Source organism: Schistocerca gregaria, chromosome 2 (assembly GCF_023897955.1).
Source record: "Schistocerca gregaria isolate iqSchGreg1 chromosome 2, iqSchGreg1.2, whole genome shotgun sequence".
Lineage (NCBI taxonomy): Eukaryota > Metazoa > Arthropoda > Insecta > Orthoptera > Acrididae > Schistocerca > Schistocerca gregaria.
Genome location: NC_064921.1, coordinates 942,319,748 through 942,339,265, shown reverse-complemented (window position 1 = coordinate 942,339,265; position 19,518 = coordinate 942,319,748). Strand labels below are relative to the sequence as shown.

General features: G+C 39.0%; 1 protein-coding gene across 1 annotated transcript in view; it reads right to left on the bottom strand.

Annotated features, from left to right (window-relative positions):
• LOC126335387 (bystin) overlaps nucleotides 1–19,518 on the bottom strand; it is a 66,759-nt gene that overhangs the window by 29,553 nt on the left and 17,688 nt on the right. Inside the window, exons 3-5 of the mRNA XM_049998609.1 lie at nucleotides 7,812–7,953; nucleotides 6,731–6,880; nucleotides 6,403–6,629 (exon numbers count right to left, since the gene is read on the bottom strand). Coding sequence (XP_049854566.1) covers nucleotides 6,403–6,629; nucleotides 6,731–6,880; nucleotides 7,812–7,953 — 519 coding nt within the window. The remainder of the gene's footprint in view (nucleotides 1–6,402; nucleotides 6,630–6,730; nucleotides 6,881–7,811; nucleotides 7,954–19,518) is intronic.

The following is a 19,518-nucleotide window of genomic DNA, read 5'->3' as shown; positions in this document are numbered from 1 at the left end:
GGCAGGACTCCGGATAGTGGACGTGATACAGTTAATGGCGACGGCAAAGAGGGTGACACGTAAAATGCTTCCCTGAGGAACACCATTCTCCTGCACATACAAATCACATAGCACATTACCAACCCGATATCGAAAGAGGCTGTGGGAAAGAAAGGATCGAATGAAGATGGGGAGATGGAGTTGATTGAAAATAAGGTGTTGCCAAGTAGTGTCACACACCTTATTAATGTCAAAAAATACACCTAGACAATGTCGGTTATGTAGGAAGGCCTGCTGATGGCCGCCTCAACCAGGGTCAAGTTGTCTATAGTTGAACGACATCTCTGAAAGCCACATTGAGTGTGGCTAAGGAGCTGCCTGGTCTCGAGCAGCCAAACCAGGTGACGGTTGACCATGCGTTCCTGAACATCTTCCCGACACAGCTCGTCGAAGCAATACTGCGATAACTACTGGGATGCGTTCGGTCCTTCCCCGGTTTGAGGAGGGGAATCAAAATCGCCTCCCTCCATGAGTCCGGGAACATGCCGGATAACCATATGATATTAAAACAATTCAGGAGAACTTCCTTGGATGGCAGCAACAAGTGCTGCAGCATGCTGTACCAGATTTGATCATGACCGGGCGCATATCATGAGCCACAGACAGCGCTGAATCCAGTTCCCACGTAGTGAAGGGGCAGTTGTACGGTTCAGAATTTGGAGACCGGAAGTCCAAGGGACCCCTCTCGATGGCAGTGCGGTAGCAGCAGAAATCTGGATCACAGTTAAAAGTGGCGGTAGATTCCGCAAAATGCATGACCAGTGTCTGGGCAATGTCTCTCTGCACCGTGAGGAGACATCCCTGATGCAGCAATGCCATGACAGGTAGTTGGCTGTGTTTCCCGGAAATCCTCCTGATGGCTTCCCATACTTTCGTAGAACTAGTGGAGCGGGAGATGGAGTTCAAGAATGATTGTCATGACCGTCATTTGCTCTCTTTAATCACTCGCCGTGCCTTGGCCCTTGCCACCCGAAAGGCCGCAAGATTGTCAGCTGGGGGATGGCCCTTGAAGTGGCACAGAGCTGCACAGCGGGCTCGGATGGAAGAGCGGCACTCAGTGGTCCACCAAGGGACAGGACGCCTCTTGGGATGACCTGAGGACCGTGGGATCGACAAAATTCAGCAGCATGGGAGATCACGGCTGTAAGATGGTCGAATGGTCGACACATATGTGGACGCTGGCACAGTGTTCCAAAACAGCCAAATGGCTCAAAAGTGTCCAGTCAGCTCTGCAGAGGTGCTACCTGGGTGGCAGTGGTAATGCCACAGCCTCATCCAGGAGGCGAATCCAAAGGGGGATGTGGTCACTAGAATGGAGGTCAGCAGCAACCTTTTACAGAGCAGAATCAGTGAGTGCTGGAGAGCAAAAGGAAAGGTCAATAACTGACAACGACCCAGTAGCAGTACAGAAATGAGTGGGAGCACCAGAGTTGAGGTTGCATAGTTCTTCGGGCGTCATGAGCCTTTCCAGAATGCGACCCCTGGGGCAAGTAGTCGTAGAGCCCCATAAGACATTATGAGCATTGAAGTCCTCCAGAATGGGAAATGGGTGGGGGAGTTGGCTAATAAGGTTTGTGAGAGCCTCAGAGGCTATTGTATCCTGAGGCGGTAAGTAAACGGAACAGATTGTGAGCTTCCGCCCCACAAGAAGGGCAACTGCAACTGCTTGCAAGTCCGTAACGAGAGGGAGCTCAGATGAGTGGTGCATGTCGTGGACAAAAACCGCAACACCACCCTTTGCCCTTTCCCCCATCAGATCATCTTTTCGATACACGGTATAGCCCCACAAAGAAGAAGCATCAGTGGCCCAAAAATGTGTCTGTTGGAGACCTAAGCACAAGGGGCAATCTCGTACAAGGAGTTGTAATTCGGCCACATGCGTCCTGAATCCATTCAGGTTCCACTGTGATATGGGAGCCAGTGATCAGGGTGGCTGAACTTTCATCCTGCCTCTGTGCTTTGGAGGAGAGCCCGTACTGGCCGGAGATTTATTTGTGGGGGGAGAAAATCGCCCCCGGTTGACATCAATGTCCATCAGCTCCGATGGCGACCCAAGGGAGATGTCAGACAGTACGATGGCCTCGTCATCGGACTGACCCTGACTAGTCTCCTCAGGTGGTAAAACCTTCACCTTCGGCATCTTTGTCTTGGGGGGCTTAGAATGCAGAACCCTGTCAACAGCTTGAGCTTTACTCACCTGGGCAGAAGGCGCCATATGGGAGGGGCAGGAAGTACCCCACGGCCTTGTACGATGTTGTGAGGAGAGCTGCAGGTTGCAAAACAACTTCAGTAGCACAAGTGCACTGGCAAACACAGGTATTAGTGCTGACACCAGCAACCTCCATTTGTGTAGCAACAGTAACGGTTTCTGCAGAGCGGAAGCGAAAGATGTTGTAAACACAGGAGGCTGCATGGCCTTAAAGAGCTTCTTAGCCTCACCATAGGGCATGCGCTTAGATGTTTTGATCTCCTGTATCTTCCGTTCTTTGAGATAGATGGGGCAGAACCGGCTACAGACAGGGTGACTCCCAGAGCAATTCACGCACTTCACAGGTGATGAACAATCGGCTCCTTCATGGGCAGGCTGACCAAAATTAGCACAAGTGGCTATCCCATTGCACCCCAACGTAGTATGCCCAAAGCGGTGACATTTAAAACAGCGCATTGGGTTGGGGAAATATGGCCGTACTGGCAAACGTAAGAAACCCGCTTTAACATGCTCTGGGAATCTTGGGTAACTGAACGTGAGAATAAACGAGTTGGATTTGGCTAGGTCCTCATCGACTCGTTTCATAACATGCTGCATGTCAACAATACCTTCATCAGCCCACTCAGATTTCAACTCATCTTTGGGGATATCCACCAAGTCCCTACACGTCACAACACCCTTACTATAGTTCGAAGTGGAGTGGAGCTCGGTCTCGATAGTGTACTCTCCTAGACAGGTTGCTTTCCGAAGAGAAGCGACTTGACGGGAACTAGTAGTCTCAACTAACAGAGTCCCATTGCGCAGTCGCTTCACAGATTTCTGTGTTCCTGCAACTCCCTCAAGACCCTTGTGGATGTAGAAGGGAGAAACCCTCTCAAAGCTACCCTCCTTCCGTTTGACAATCAAAAACACATTCTGGTTATCAGCATGTGCTCTGTTACGACAGGCTGATAAATCTCTAGTAACACCAGGCGCTGGAGGACTTGCAGTGGCCCACCCAATCCACCGGTGGGGGGAAACGTAGAGGTTGAAGGATTCCATTGCGGTCCCACAAGCAGCTAGAGAACTAAAGGTCCGCTCAGACAGAGCCCCGCATGCCTGAGTAAGCCTTATATAATTGGGGCGCGGCAGGTGCCCCAGAGCTTGCCCGCTTGCGACTGTTCCACCCCAACTGCCATGCATCTTATAGGTGTGCAGCACCCCGTAAGATTGAGGTTTTTTTTTTTATAGAGGTTGACCTTCCTCACAATCCAGGCGGCCAAGCCAAGATCATCTTTCACCGCAGCACACAACATTCCACCGCCGCGCAATATGGTGGTCGCTGAAGCATGTCTGGGGGTTAAGGTGACAGGAGACTGGCGGCGCTGACCAGTCCCCAGCTCAGGACCCCGGGGTTGCCAAGCACGTACTCAGCAAATGAATGCTGAGCCCCTGGGGGCCATAAGAAAAAGAAGTCCCCCCCCCCCCCCCCCCCTGTACAACTACACTACTGAGGGCAAACTGCTTGAAACAGTACCTACCATAAAATACCTTGGAGTAACTATACAGAACAACATCAAGTCAAATGACCACATACACCAAACAGTATGAAAAGCAAATACCACACTGAGATTTGTAGAAAGAATCTTATTGAAATGTAATGTATCCACAAAGGAAGTGGCTAATAAGGTAACTGTTTGATCGGTTCGTTAGTACTGTTCATTAATACGAGATCCTAAGCAAGCAGGACTGATAGGTGTGTGTGTGTGTGTGTGTGTGTGTGTGTGTGTGTGTGAGAGAGAGAGAGAGAGAGAGAGAGAGAGAGAGAGAGAGAGAGAGAGAGAGAGAGGGCATTTTCCGGGAAGAGTCAGATGGCACATTACTTCCTCTGAAATACTTCTTATGAAATGGACGACAACGAGAAAATCTGAGAAATTACAGCCAATGCAGAGGCTTACAGACAATAATTCTTCCCACACACCATTCAGGAGTGGAACAGAATAGGGGGGATTAGTTAGTGGTACCAGAAGTATTCTCTGCTACACATCATTAGGTGGCTTACAGAGTATGATGCAGATGTATGCAGGTGCTGGATATGAGTCAATGTCAATCAGTTTAAAATCTGAAAGGAATTGTTGCTGTCAGTGAATGTAAATTCATCTCAACCAGTTTCCAAGTAAACAGTGTGATCTGAACTGTATGCAATGGACACTTTGAGTCAGGTATCCCATGAAAGAGGCCACCTCTACAGCTGAGGGGGTCAGCATAGATGACTGCCATGCGGAGTAGTCGGCAAAGTGGCCGAAAGAGCAGTATGCTGACCACATGCCCTCCATACTGCTCCTGCTTGATGCTGCAAGGCAGAGGATAACACAGCAGTCAGTAGACATTCCTTGGGCCCTCACAACCTGTATGAGGAGCTTGTTTTTTTATCTCACAAACGGCCACTGCTGACAGTGGTACAACTTCAATGGTCCCAACAACACAAAAACTGGAAAGCAGGTAACAGGAGGCATGTAGTGTGGTTCAATGTGTCATGATTTGGCCTCTCTTCAAATGATGCAAAGTTTTGAGTATACCGAGGACCCAATAAGGCATTTAACATGGACAGTGTAGGTCAGGACATAATTTATTCTGCTATGCTTCAGGGGTGTTTTTTGTACCTTAATTAGGGTCAACTTATGTAGGGTACCATGACAAACAATCAGGATGTTTATTTTAACTGTCTCAGTGACCATTTATTTCTATTTATTCACAGCTTCATGATGAGTATGTTTTCTACACTTGCTTTTTCCATGGTGACAACAGCCATGTGCACAATGTAGCATGTATACTTTCCTGGTTTCACAAACACTCGGGCAACCTTTCACACCTTGACAAGCTTATTAAATCCCCTGATTTTAATCCCATGGATAATACCTGGGATTTTCTGGAACAGCTGGTGAACTATAGAACAACCAAATTGCAGGGATGTTTATTGCTAATCATTTTGGATTCTTCCTCACCAAACTGAGAACAGCATCAAGGCGGTGGTATTACACAGTATTGGCGAGATGTCTTCCAGATTGGCTTTTTTTGTGTCCTTATGTAATAACAGGAATTACATGGTTTCTTTATGTATTTTTAGAAAGCACTTCCACAATCACAGCGAAAATAAACTAGAATCTTTTTTGTCCTGTATGGTGTAGGTAGTGTTGATTGTCACTTGCTCCAGTGGCTACACCAAACCACAGGGAAACAAACATGCATTCCTTTAAGTCCGCAGTAGACTTAGTTCACGAAGTGAACAATGCACTAACAAGTCTGGGACAGTGGAGTCAGTGTAGAAACACAACAGCTTCAAATTAGTACCACTCAGGACTGGAAAACAAACTGAGTCACCTTTGCTATGCAATGGGGAGGTACAAACAGCTACAAAGTAAACAAAGGCTGTGAGCCCAGGCCACAGGCTCAGTGGCAAGCAATCACCACCAGGTGGTGTCATATGATGTGCATATCTAGGCAGTGGATCCCCTTATGATGGCAGCTGTAGCCACTGCTCACAGCCTCAGCACATTTGACACGTCCCCATCCATGCTAGGCAGGGAACCCAAATCACTATGGGATACCAAACAACCCAACCGATCACACTGTTAAGTGAGTGACTCCTGCATAACTTGATGGAAAAGTAAAAATCAGCACTGTTATCAAGTAGATTTGAGAAACAAGTGTGTTCTGACATTCTTCTGGAATTACAGTGAATGTGACAGTTACAGGTAGTTCACTCCCCAATGCTGTACTCTATACAATTTAATCTTCTTACAAACAAAAAAGTGAAATTCTAAATGACTATGCATATGTACTAATTTTTTTGTCAAGCACACTATGGCACTTTGGAAGCCAAATGTCTCCAATACTTTTCACTGCATAACATTCTATATAATTACCGTTCTGTTTCAAGAAATTGTTGATGAAATGATTTCTATTTGCCTTGAGACACTTTCTTGGTTCATAAATACATTATGATGAAATGTTGCATTAAAGAAAAATGTTTTACAATATCTAAATCACTCTATACTACAGTACGACGTAATGAGAGAGAGAGAAGAGAGAGAGAGAGGAGAGAGAGAGAGAGAGAGAGAGAGAGAGAGAGAGAGAGACTAATCTCGCAGAAAAGCAAAGAGAGATATACTAACCTCACACAAAGGCAAAAGCATGCCTTTCATAAAAGCTCCAGGTTTAAATAAGGCCTTTCTCAAAGCTTGATATAAATGGAAATTCAACCGTTTGTATTCACATATGTCATCACGAATGCGAGGTAGCAAGACCAAATTGTAGAAACGTTGTGCCATTTTCTCCTTCAAATTCGAAGCAAATATTCGAGTTGCTTGGTACATGGCTGCAGCACTCCACTTTGGTGGATCTGACAAATTGTAAAATGGATAAATGAAAGTTAAAAAGAAAAGTTTGCTATTGTTATAATTAACTTATACATTAATAAAATATCAATGAAAACAACATTACCTGTTATATAAAGTATTTGTTCCCAGTTCCGAAGATGAGGTATTATCTTGAACGCTTTGGGGAGCTTTCCAGAACGGTATTTGGAAAGCACATCCCTTACACCTTCATACATCTGTTTGAGTCTTGGGTCTAGATCTTGCATAAGAATACCTATAAGAAAATTCACATTAGGAATAATCAAACAGCTGATATGTAATTTTATATATGTTTCATTATTATGGAACCTGCAGCATATGTTATGTCACAGTAGGACATATGCACAGAATTAGTAGACAGTACGCTGCTTGACATTTTATTTTTGTAAATAAGCTTATTTTGGCTTTATTGGCTTTATCAGCACATCTGCAAACAATTGCATTTTACTTAATACATAATTTATAAAAGTTTGTTTACAATGGATGTTGTACTCATGTCCTGACATCTGGTAACTTTTAGTAAACAATTGCTGCAGTCTGTAATTGCTGGAGGTAATACTGTTTCAGTAACGTTTTGAAGTTGTTCAATGATTTGATGTCACACATATATTATAATACAATTTTTTATTATTTTGATAGTCGTATAAATTCAAGTTTGACAGCTAGTTGTTTATTCAAAGATATTTATGTTGTTGTGGGTTGTGTATTATGTAACTGTTACTGGTGTGTTACAAACACATCAGATGTGTTGATGAAGGCAATAAAGTCAAAATAAGCTTATACACAAAAATAAAATATCAAGTAGCGTACTGTCTACTAATTATCTGCACTTGTATATACACAATAACAAGTTAGGTACTGTACAACACAGTGTCATTTATTAAAGTGATGAAGAGGTCACATCGTATTAATTATGCATTGTTTCATATCAAGTGACAAAAGAATTGAGATATTAACACAACTACAATGGAAGCTATTTAATTATGTTACGTCATGATTTTCAAGGTGCAGATAGGAGCTTTCTTCTTTACAGTGCGAAATAGAGAAGTAAGGTACCATGGAGTGTGAAGGACTCCCCCAGCCCACAGAAGGTATTGCAGAGAAAAAAGGAATGATTACAAAAGAAACACACAACTTCTTTAAATATACATAATAACTGCACTCACTTCCTGCATCAGAGAACTGGGTCTGCAGCTCAGTTTGCTTCTGAGCTATTGTTTCTGCAATTACATCACCTAGTGTGCGTTGTGGCTCTGGATTTTTGTTCATAAATCTCTCGTAATCTTCAACATCATTTTCATCCACTTTCTGTGAAAGAAGGTACAATAATGATATCACAAAACAGAATTTACACACTGTTACATACACAAAAGCATTTGGACATTAAGACACTGTGTTTATTTTTCAAACAGATCAAATATCTAACTGAATAGTCATACTGGCAGATGGCATAAATGAAGGGGAAAAGAAGGATATATTGGACTAAAATCAGTTCTGGTTTAGAACAGCTACAGGTACAAAATATATAATGCTGAATGCGATGTTAGTAACAGACTGAATTTTCTCATTTTGAAAGAGGTGAAAGGCTATCTGTTTAACTGTTAAAAAGCATTGAACAGCCAAGATCGCATAACATATTTTTTGATTTAACACAACTGGTTTTAACAGAGTATGTCTTAAAATCTTTTTGTTGTAAAACATGTCAGTGTAAAATGAACATGTGATTCTTACCCTTACAGTATTTCTTTCCAGATTGTAAATAATATTGATACCAAATTTGATTAAAACATTCCATGGATTTAGGATGAGCTTTTTACCCATGGCTTTGCCAGCATACACGCAAGACAAATGTATTTCACACGTATTTCACCTGTGTCTAACGAATTTTACCCTGCAGTTTCATTTCCACACAGCTCAATGTTTATGATAACGTATCTTCTGAACTATACACTGTATGATGATATAATTTTGCAGGCAGATCAAGTGGTATGCTTGGCTACTGTCAGCAAAATGTGTTGTGCGGATCAGGTGGTTGGCGTGGCTACTGTATGCAAAATGTGTTGTGAATAGAATTAATAATAAGGTAGTAATAAATTAAAATGTCATGCATGATGCAGCAGTTCCTCACACGTCTCAGTGTTTACGATGTCATATCTCCTGAACTAAGTGTTGTACAACTATGTGAATTTTCTGGTACATTCAGTGGTATAGTCGAATACTGTCTGCACAATGTGTCATGGATACAGTTATAAGTAAAGAAGTAATAAACTAAAATGTCATACGCCATGTGGCAGTTTTACTGCATGATCAGCAAAAATGTAGTAAGCGACAAACTTTTTATTGATTGGCGACTCCACAGAGTGCTGCGTGCACAACGACCATGTGATAAATAAAATTAGAAGGAAGGTCAGCAATGGCTGTAATTTTGATGAAATATTAACAGCAAAATCGATTTTCGATCACATAATGATCACCTTCAGTGCTGGATGTTAAACATTTCATATAGTGATCAGTGAATAAGAAACACAAGACCACAAATACATCTGAGTATAAACCAACTATTGGTAAGAACATACCTCCAGTGTACAAATTAAAGCTCGTAGGCACTGGTGTCTAGTTATTAACAGTAACAGAAGCTATGAAACGATCACAGTAACTGAAGCCGCTGTTTACATTCATCTCTACAGCAGATCTCGATGTGACAGGGGCTTGGAACGCCCTCTATGTGACGTGTCATGTGAAGACTTAAAATTACTTTATTTGGCAAGGGATTATCACAAAATACCAAAAGTGCACTTGCAAATCAGTAATTGAATATCTCAGATTTAAGATTGTACATTAAAAATGCATAGCAAAAAGGAAGGGGTGAGGGTGGGGAATGCACATCTTGCCAACATACACTGGCGTGTTATATTCAAAACAACTTAAAAAAGAAACATGCAAGAATAAAAACCCACGCGTAAATTTTAAAGTGTCAGATTACAGGACTAGTAAAAAAGAAAAATATACAAATAACATGACATCAAATATAACAGAATTTGTTGTAACACAGTAACCGGCATCTTGCGTGGGAAGTCAGAGGTGCAAAGTTCTTAATGTATGTAAAATATTACGTTGAAACTAAGAAGTCAAATACATAAATAACTGTGATTGTGCAATATATGCCACAATTTAACATGTCAAAATGTCATGGACACAATATTCTTTAGGGCGCAGACTAACACTTTTTTATCGTATTTAACGACATGATGACACACACGTCTCATTCATCCCATTTGGACATGTTAACACATTATAACTGTTTCTGAGGCTTAATTACAAAAAATTGTAATTATGAAATGCAGAATGATATAAAAGCACATTGTGGATGCAGAGATCGTTTAGTGCAATCATCAATAAGAACTACTGTTACAAACTGCAAAAAATTAGTGATATGTTGGCTAGAGACACAAGTGTACGATACATGCTAGCCTAGTAGAAACCTCCACTACCACACCTATTATTTATAGAAAAAATTTCCTCATATGATACAAACAGAACTTGGGTATAGGGAAACAGTGTTCTCTTTAAAGTATGAAAGCTTTATGAGAAAAATACATCGTACTCTGGTTATACACTTTTGCACATGTACTGGGTCAGAACTCATCATTCATACATTTGCAGCTGATACAACAGAAATGAAACTGTCAAGCAAACAGTTTTGAATACTCATATCAAGGAGATAATTTTATTACTTGTCTTATAGCAGCAGTGGGACCCCTTACAACATAGAAGCTGATTTTGAAAATACCCATATATCCAAGGTAGGCCATAAAAATTAATCTAAAATGCAAGTTGTGGATAAGTAGTCATATACATTGTACATCCAGAAATAAGTCATAAGTCAGGAAAGGTAACAGTACAAATTATTCCCAAGATATACATCGTACTGTAGACAAATTAGAACCAGATTATACTCATTTTTCCACAATTACTTACTAAAGCAATTAAAATGTAGTGACAAACCAGCAACACGAAATAAACACACGTTTTCCCAGTAGACCAGAAATTCAAATCGTCATCACTTTCATGTGTTTATTTCATGTTGCTGGTTTGTCATTCTATTTTAATTGCTTTAGTAAGTAATTGTGGAAAAATGTGTATAATCTGGTTCTAATTTGTCTACAGTATGATGTATATTTTGGAAATAATTTGTACTGTTACCTTTCCTAACTTACGATGTTTTTTCTGGATGTATAATGCATATGACTACTTATCCACACCTTGCATTTTACATTAATTTTTATGGCCTACTTTGGATATATGGGTATTTTAAAAATCAGCTTTTATGTTATAAGGGGTCCCACTGCTGCTATAAGATGTAATAATATTATCTCATTCACATGAGTATTCAAAACCGTTTGACAGTTTCATTTCTGCTGTATCAACTGCAAATGTATGAATGATGGGTTCTGACCCACTGTTTATGCAAAAGTGTATAACCAGAGTGTGATCAATTTTTTGGGACAAAGCTTTTATACTTTAAAGAAAACACTGTTTCCTTATACCCAAGTTCTGTTTGTATCATATGAGGAAATTTTTTCTATAAATAATAGGTGTGGTTGTGGAGGTTTCTACTAGGCTAGCGTATTATGTACACTCATGTCTCTAGCCAACATAACACTATTTTTTTGCAACTTGGAATGGTAGTTCTTACTGATGAGTGTGCTAAACGATCTCTGCATCCACAATGTGTTTTTATATCATTCTGCTTTTCATAATTACAATTTTTTGTAATTAAGCCTCAGAAACAGTTATAATGTGTTAACATGTCCAAACAGGATGAATGAGATAAGAGTATCATCAAGTCGTTAAATACGATAAAAAATGATAGTCTGCACTCTAAAAAAAATTTGTATAGAATATTGTGTTTCATGACATTTTAACCTGTTAAATCGTGGCATATATTGCACAATCACAATTATTTATGTATCTGACTTCTTAGTTTTAATGTAATATTTTACATAAATTAAGAATTTTGCACCTCTGACATCCCACGCAAGATGCCGGTTACTGTGTTATAACAAATTCTGTTATATCTCATGCCATGTGATTTGTATATTTTTATTTTTTACTAGTCCTGTAATCTGACACCTTATAATTTACGCGTGGATTTTTATTCTTGCATGTTTCTTTTTTAAGTTGTTTTGAAAATAACACGCCATTGTTTGTTGGAAAGATGTGCATTTCTCCCCCCCCCCCCCCCTTCCTTTTTTCTATGCATTTTTAATGTACAATCTTAAATCTGAGATATTCAATTAATGATTTGCAAGTGCACTTTTGGTATTTTGTGATAATCACTTGCCAAATAAAGTAATTTTAAGTCTTCACATGACAGGTCACATAGAGGGCGTTCCAAGCCCCTGTCACATCGAGATCTGCTGTAGAGATGAATGTAAACAGCGGCTTCAGTTACTGTGATCGTTTCATAGCTTCTGTTACTGTTAATAACTAGACACCAGTGCCTACGAGCTTTAATTTGTACACTGGAGGTATGTTCTTACCAATAGTTGGTTTATACTCAGATGTATTTGTGGTCTTGTGTTTCTTATTCACTGATCACTATATGAAATGTTTAACATCCAGCACTGAAGGTGATCATTACGTGATCGAAAATTGATTTTGCTGTTAATATTTCATCAAAATTACAGCCAATGCTGACCTTCCTTCTAATTTGATTGATAAACGTTTTTCCTTTCATCAGTTTGTTAAGCTTTGAAATTTTGTGTAAAGTTTGTTGTATATCTCTAAGTCCTCTCTTTCACAAATACTAGACGACTAAAGTATGGGTATTCTTGCATTGTCGGCTACACTTTGATGGGTGGCTCAGTCTTACCCCTACAGTGAAACTTTCCACACAGCAAATGATGTGTGTACTGAGTTTGACTGAAATCAGTCCAGTGGTTTCAGAAATGTGGAACACACATACATACAGGTATACATACATCCATTTTTATAATTTGTATGGCTTGTGCTATATAAGTAACATAACTGTCTTAGACAGTGACAGAGAGGACTATGGTCACTTATAACAAATAAAAGAAATTAATATTAATTCTCAATTACAGCTTTTTTTAACTGTGTGCCTGTGCCCACCAATTTTTTTTATCTTCATACATTCATATTTAAATTGGATGGTGGTGAGACATCAGCTGGTATAATTTACATCAAAGTGTACGGGCCTGAAGATGACGTTGACGCAATGTAGAAACTAGTAGCCAAATTAATATGAAATCTCACATACAGCTGGATGAGTTTCATTTTCAATAAAAAAAAAAATACAAAAATTAATAACTTGTTTGAAGACTTTGTTCTCCAATGCTAAAAATATGTGTATAATGTTTTGTTGACTACACCAATGTAAACAATTATTTTCCTTTTGTTGTTTAAACTACAGGTAAACTATTAAACCTGAGGCGAACACTAACTCTTAAATTTTCATTATTTCCCAAAGGAAATAAAAACCTTTCTCTCCAAATATGTTGGTTTAAGAGATATGAGTGGTTTCTACACAATAAAACTGCTGGTGGTGGCTTATGCAAGGTGCACACCAGGCAACTACAAATGATGTGAAATTGAAAAAGTTAGTGGCAGAACCACACACATTATATAAGAAAGTGTTAAAATTCACACATGCCATGAGAGTACCAAATACCAAAATGCAAGTGGGGTATCCTCTCTCAATTTGTGATGAAGGAAGAGGGGAAGTCAATAGATACTACCACCCAAATGAGATCCGAGGAGAGCAAAATTAAAGAGAATTGTAAAAAAAAAAAAAAAACATATGCCCATTATAAAAATTATTATATTATGTCAAATGCAAAACATTACATTAATAGGAAAAGTGGATGACAGTGATTCAGAATTGGCAATTTCTGCTTGAGAAGGCAACTTCAGAGCTTTGCTGAAGTTCTGAATAGATACTGGAGATGAGATACTATTTGACCACAGGAAAAAGTGCGCTAAAAATGCTTGCTTCATTCATAAATTGATGTAAAATGTATTGACAATTGTGAGTAATTAATAACAGACAATGTAATGAACAAAATTAAAAGAAATGAAAATTTCTCTATCTTAACTGTTGGACAACAGTTGTTTCTATTACTGAGCAATTGGCACAGAAATCACAGTCTGCAGGCTAGCAAACAGTCAAACCACTGTACTCAATTTACAGTCATTGATGTGGATACAAATGAAGTCAAAGAAGATTTCCTCAAGTCTGTCCAGACTGTGGCTCTTACTGGTGAAGATATAGTTTGCAATATACTGTGAGAATTAGAACACCTGAACTTACACATTTCACAGTGCTGGTGACAAGCATACTATAGGGTCAAAAAAAGCAGTAAAATAAAAGGTGTCCAGGTCTGCATATCCAATATTCAACCTGTAGCATTTTATACTCACTGTGTAAGCCATCGACTTAACTTACCCACCAGTACTGCATGCACCATACCTACATAAACAAATCCTGTGGGCATTATTTCAGGTGCAGCAACCATTCTCTGAGAGTCAGCTGGAAGAACACATCTCTTCAAAGAAGAAATTCATTCAAAATATACTAAAAAAATACAAGACAGGTGTAAAGACATGAAGTGATTTTGACTTTTTAGATATCTTCCCATGTCTCCCTCTAATGTTTGCAAAAAAAAACTGGCTGATAAAGGAGACAAACATGCTCACCACCATTTCTGCTACTCCAAGCTACAATCTTGTCAGAATTCAATGTGAGATTTATCAACCTCGTTGACATTCTGGGAGTAACCCTTCATCTTGATCTTTACAGGCCATTGAAACTGATACTCTTTTGGCAATGAAGCTTGTCACCAGCCACAAAAAAGCCTCCAAAAGCAATGTAAAATTAGCACAGACACATTTAAAATAATTTTCAATGGGGCTAACAGACTATTAGATGGGATTGGCACAGAAATCACAGTCTGCAGGCTAGCAAACAGTCAAACCACTGTACTCAATTTTCAGACACAGTTGGAAGAAGAGTATTACTGCCTGTCAGTGTTTATACCTTTTTCTGATCATCTGTTAAATGAAATGTCGTTAAGATTCCCTAGAACCCAGCTGCAAAGAATTGGACATCTACAAAAATTGCTGTCACAGAACTTATAGTGATAAAAGACATGGAGCATTTTGTAAAGTGCTGAAGCACACAATTCCCTTGCTGTGTAGATTTGAAGGGAGAGCTACAACTTTAGCACAAATGGACGAAAATATGCCAAAGTCTCCAATAGAAGCCTATCGAAGGCCAACAGCACTGCCAAGTATTATAGTCTTGTGTTATTGCCGTGCACATTTCCTGTAACAAACAGCACTGTGGAGAAATCTTTCCCAACCTTGTCATGTCTGAAGACATATCTTTGCAGCAGGATGACAGACAATCATTATATACAAAGACATCAGAGTGATTCAAGCCTCACTGCCTTGATAAATGAGATTTCACAACGTATTGAGTGAGTATAGCTCGATGCATCTACTAGTGAAGTTGTCTGTTGATTTTCCAACAGATGCTGCAGTAATGTGTGTGTGTGTGTGTGTGTGTGTGTGTGTGTGTGTGTGTTTTAGCATTTCAATTAACGGTAACAGAATTTTCACTAGGACAATCTGACAACCGTACTTAAATCAATACATGGAATGGACAGTATGCTTCATTTCATAATCATCAGCCATTTGACAACTATAGCTGGATAAAAGCTTTCTCCAGACTTTCCAAGCATTACAGTCTTTACTGAAATACATCCACACTGCTGCTCAACCATAAACTGTACCTAGAGTGTTATTGTGTGTTTTACCATATGTGATTTTAACCTTGTGAGATTCTATCTTAACAATGGTTCCAGTTGTAATATGAATTTGCACACAGAAGTACTAGGCCAAGTAGTATACTACATGTACAATATGTCCAACAGACCAGAAACAAAAACAAAAACTTATGACTGTTCAGCAAGTATCCACGTTTACAAATTATGTGAGCTGAATGTAAAAGGATTCATTATGATTTATCATGCAAGATGTTCCCTGGAACATGAAACTATTTAACCAGTATGGTAATACTGTCAATCACAGATTTTAAATATTAAACAGCCAATGAACAGTACTTAAAAATGGCATAGGGTCTAAGGTCAAAATTATGCTATAGTGCAAAAATATAAGGTAACAGTTAAAGGTGGTGTGGAGTCACTTCAGAACATGTTATTTTGTGTTTCTTTACTTCTTTATTTACTGGTATTCCAAGGAGAAGCCTAATAATGTCATATCATAGTGTACTGGTAGCATAGTAATATTCTCTTTGTTGGAAGTCTAGCATCGCTGACATATGGTACTTTGTTAAAGAATGGATTTGAAACAAATGGCATATTCACTTATGTAGACAATATACAGAGGTTCAACATACTATGGGGATGATGAAATAGTAGCAAAAATTTTCAGTAAAAAAATTAAAACCCATGAAGGTTGAAATTAAAGGCATGAAATTAACTAGTGTTTATGGACAACACATAATCAGAATAATAATTAATAATAATAAAATATGTTGAAGCAAAATTACTTAAGACATAGAAATAAAATGACTCAGTCAAATGCGAAAAACAAACAAAGGTTTGTCCAGAGCAGACTCATCTCCTGAAGTAATTGAAAACTAGAGAAAACCTCAGTTCACTTGTACATAAGCTCCCCAAATCATATTGTAATCATCGGTGGAGAGTTTATTCATCCAACAATTAACTGGTAAAATTACAGTTTTGATAGCAGTGGGTGTGATAAGACATCCTGTGAAACTTTACTAAATGCCTTCTCTGAAAACTACCTAGAACAGACAGTTACGAATCCCACTCAATATGGAAATATATTGGTTCTAATGGCAACAAACAGACCTTACCTCTTTGAAGATGTCAACATCGAAACTGGTATCAGTGACGGTGATGTGGCTGAAGCAACGACTACCAAAGTATAAAGGACAAATAAAACAAGCAGAATATATTTGTTCAGGAAACTAGATAAAACATTGGTAGTGTCATATCTCAATGAAGAACTTGAATTTTTCAGCAAAGGGCAGGAACCTGTGGAGGAAATATGACTCAAGTTTAAAAGAATAGCTGACCAAGCACTGGCTAGATATGTACCCAGTAGAACAGTTCATAATGGGAGGGAACCTCTATGGTATAAAGTCACTGTACAGAAGCTTCTACAGAAACTGAGATTACTTCATAACAAGTGTAAAACAAAGTGTAGGATTATAGATAGAGAGATGTTGAATAAATGTGTTTGGCTGTTAAGAGAGCAATGAGTGATGTCTTTAATGATTATCACAGCATAATATTGTCAAGTGATCTTCCACAGAACACAAAGAAATTCTGGCCATATGTAAAGGCTGTTAATGGCACCAAAGTTAGTGTCCAGTTCCTAGTGAATGAGACATGAACTAAAATTGCGGGTAGCAAAGCAAAAGCTGAGAAGCTTAACTTTCTTTCCAAATGTTCCTTTACAAAGGAAAACCCAGGGGAATTGTCCCAGTTTAATACTTGTACCACTGAAAAGATTAACAAAATAAGTATTAGTGTCGGGGTTGTTGAGAAACAGCTGAAATCATTAAAACTGAACAATGCTCCAGGGCCCAATGGAATTTCTGCCAGATTCTAAACAGTTACGAATCCCACTCAATATGGAAATATTGAGTGGGATTGAGTTAACCTCTCTTCTAACTATAATTTATCGATGATTCCTCGAACACAAAACTGTGCCCTGTTCTTGGAAAAAGGCACAGTTCACACATGTCTACAAGAAGGGTAGTAGAAGTGATCCACAAAACTACCATCAAATATCGTCGACTTTGATTTGTTGTAGAATCTTACAACATATTCTGAGCTCAAACATAATGAGGTATCTTAAACAGAATGACTTTCTCAATGCCAAAGAGCATGGATTTTGAAAAGATCGATCATGTGAAACCCAACTCGCACTTTTCTCACATGGCATACTGAAAGCTTTGGATCAAGGCAACCAGGTAGATGCAGTGTTTCTTGATTTTAAAGAATCATTTGACTCAAATTATTGTCAAAATTGTGATCATAAGTGGCATCAAGTGAAATTTGTGACTGGATTGAGGACTTTTTGGTAGAGAGGATGCCACATGTTGTCTTGGATGGAGAGTCGTCGTCAGATGTAGTAGTAACTTTGTGTGTGCCCCAGGGAAGTGTATTGGGACCCTTGCTGTTCATGTTGTATATTAATGACCTTACAGACAATATTAATAGCAACCTCACACTTTTTGCAGATAATGTAGCTATCTATAATGAAGTACTATCTGAAAGAAGCTGCATAAATATTCAGTCAGATCTCGATAAGATTTAAAAATGGTCCAGAGCTTGGCAACTTGCTTTAAATGTTCAGAAATGTAAAATTTTGAACTTCATAAAACAAAAAAAACATAGTATCCTATGACTATGCGTCACTGTTGGAATCGGCCAACTCATACAAATACCTGGGTGTAACACTTTGTAGAGATATGGAATGGAATGATCCCATATGGTGCAGTAAAAAAATCGTTTTTTAAAAGCTAGATATTTTCAAACTAGTTACCAAACAAGTTTATCCCCCTGCACTTTCCAGTGCAACTGATACATCTGTCCCAATAGGGTCACCACTGTTCGAAACATTTTCTGTAGTCATCTTCAGAAAAAGGTCATAATCTCCTCCCTCAATTTTTTCTTGACTTCTTCAATGTTGTCAAATTGGTGTCCTTTCATGCCCCTTTTCCATGTGTGGAGATAAGAAAAGGTTACATGGAGCCAGGTCTGGTGAGTAAGGTGTGAGGAGGAGTGAAGCCATGCCATTTTAAGCCAAAAACTAACAGAGATAGCTTTGTGTGCAAGAGCTTTGTCATTCTGGAAGAACCAGTCTCCTGTCTGCCACAAATCGAGTCTGTTTAGGTGAATACTGTTGCACAATCTTCTTAAAACTTCCAAATAAAAAATCTGACTTGTGGAAACAAACTCTAAATGAACTATACCCTTGGCATCAAAAAAGCAAATTAGCATTGCTTTGATATTTGATTTGACTTGACAACATTTTTTTGGATGAGGTTGACTATTACTTTGTTTCTGGGTTGTAACCATAGCACCATGACTCATCACCAGTAACGACGTTTGATAGAAAATGTGGATCAGTTTCAAGCTGTGGTTTCAAAGCATGACATGTTTCAACTAGATGTACATTTTTGATTGTCAGTCAGAACCTGAGGAACAAATTTGACAGCAATCCTTTTCATTCCCAAATCTTCCATTAAAATTCACTGAACAGAACTCCAAGATAACACACTAATCTCTGACAGTTGATCAACTGTCTGTCGATGGTCTGTGGGAACAGGCTCCCAAATTTTTTTCAATATTTCCATCAATTTGGGCAGTTGTTGAATGTCCAGAACAAGGTTTATCATCAATTGACATGTATAATTTTTAAATCAAGCAGGAGAAACAAGACATCTGGTCAGGTGACTATAGGATTATAAACACAAAATCAAATAGGGGTAATGCAGGAGTAGGTTTAATAATGAATAGGAAAATAGGAATGCGGGTAAGCTACTACAAACAGCATAGTGAACACATTATTGTGCCCAATATAGATACGAAGCCCACACCTACTACAGTAGTACAAGTTTATATGCCAACTAGCTCTGCAGATGATGAAGAAATTGAAGAAACGTATGATCAAAAAAAGAAATAATTCAGATAGTGAAGGGTGACGAAAATTTAATAGTCATGGGTGACTGGAATTCGGTAGTAGGAAAAGGGAGAGAAGGAAACGTAGTAGGTGAATATGGACTGGGGC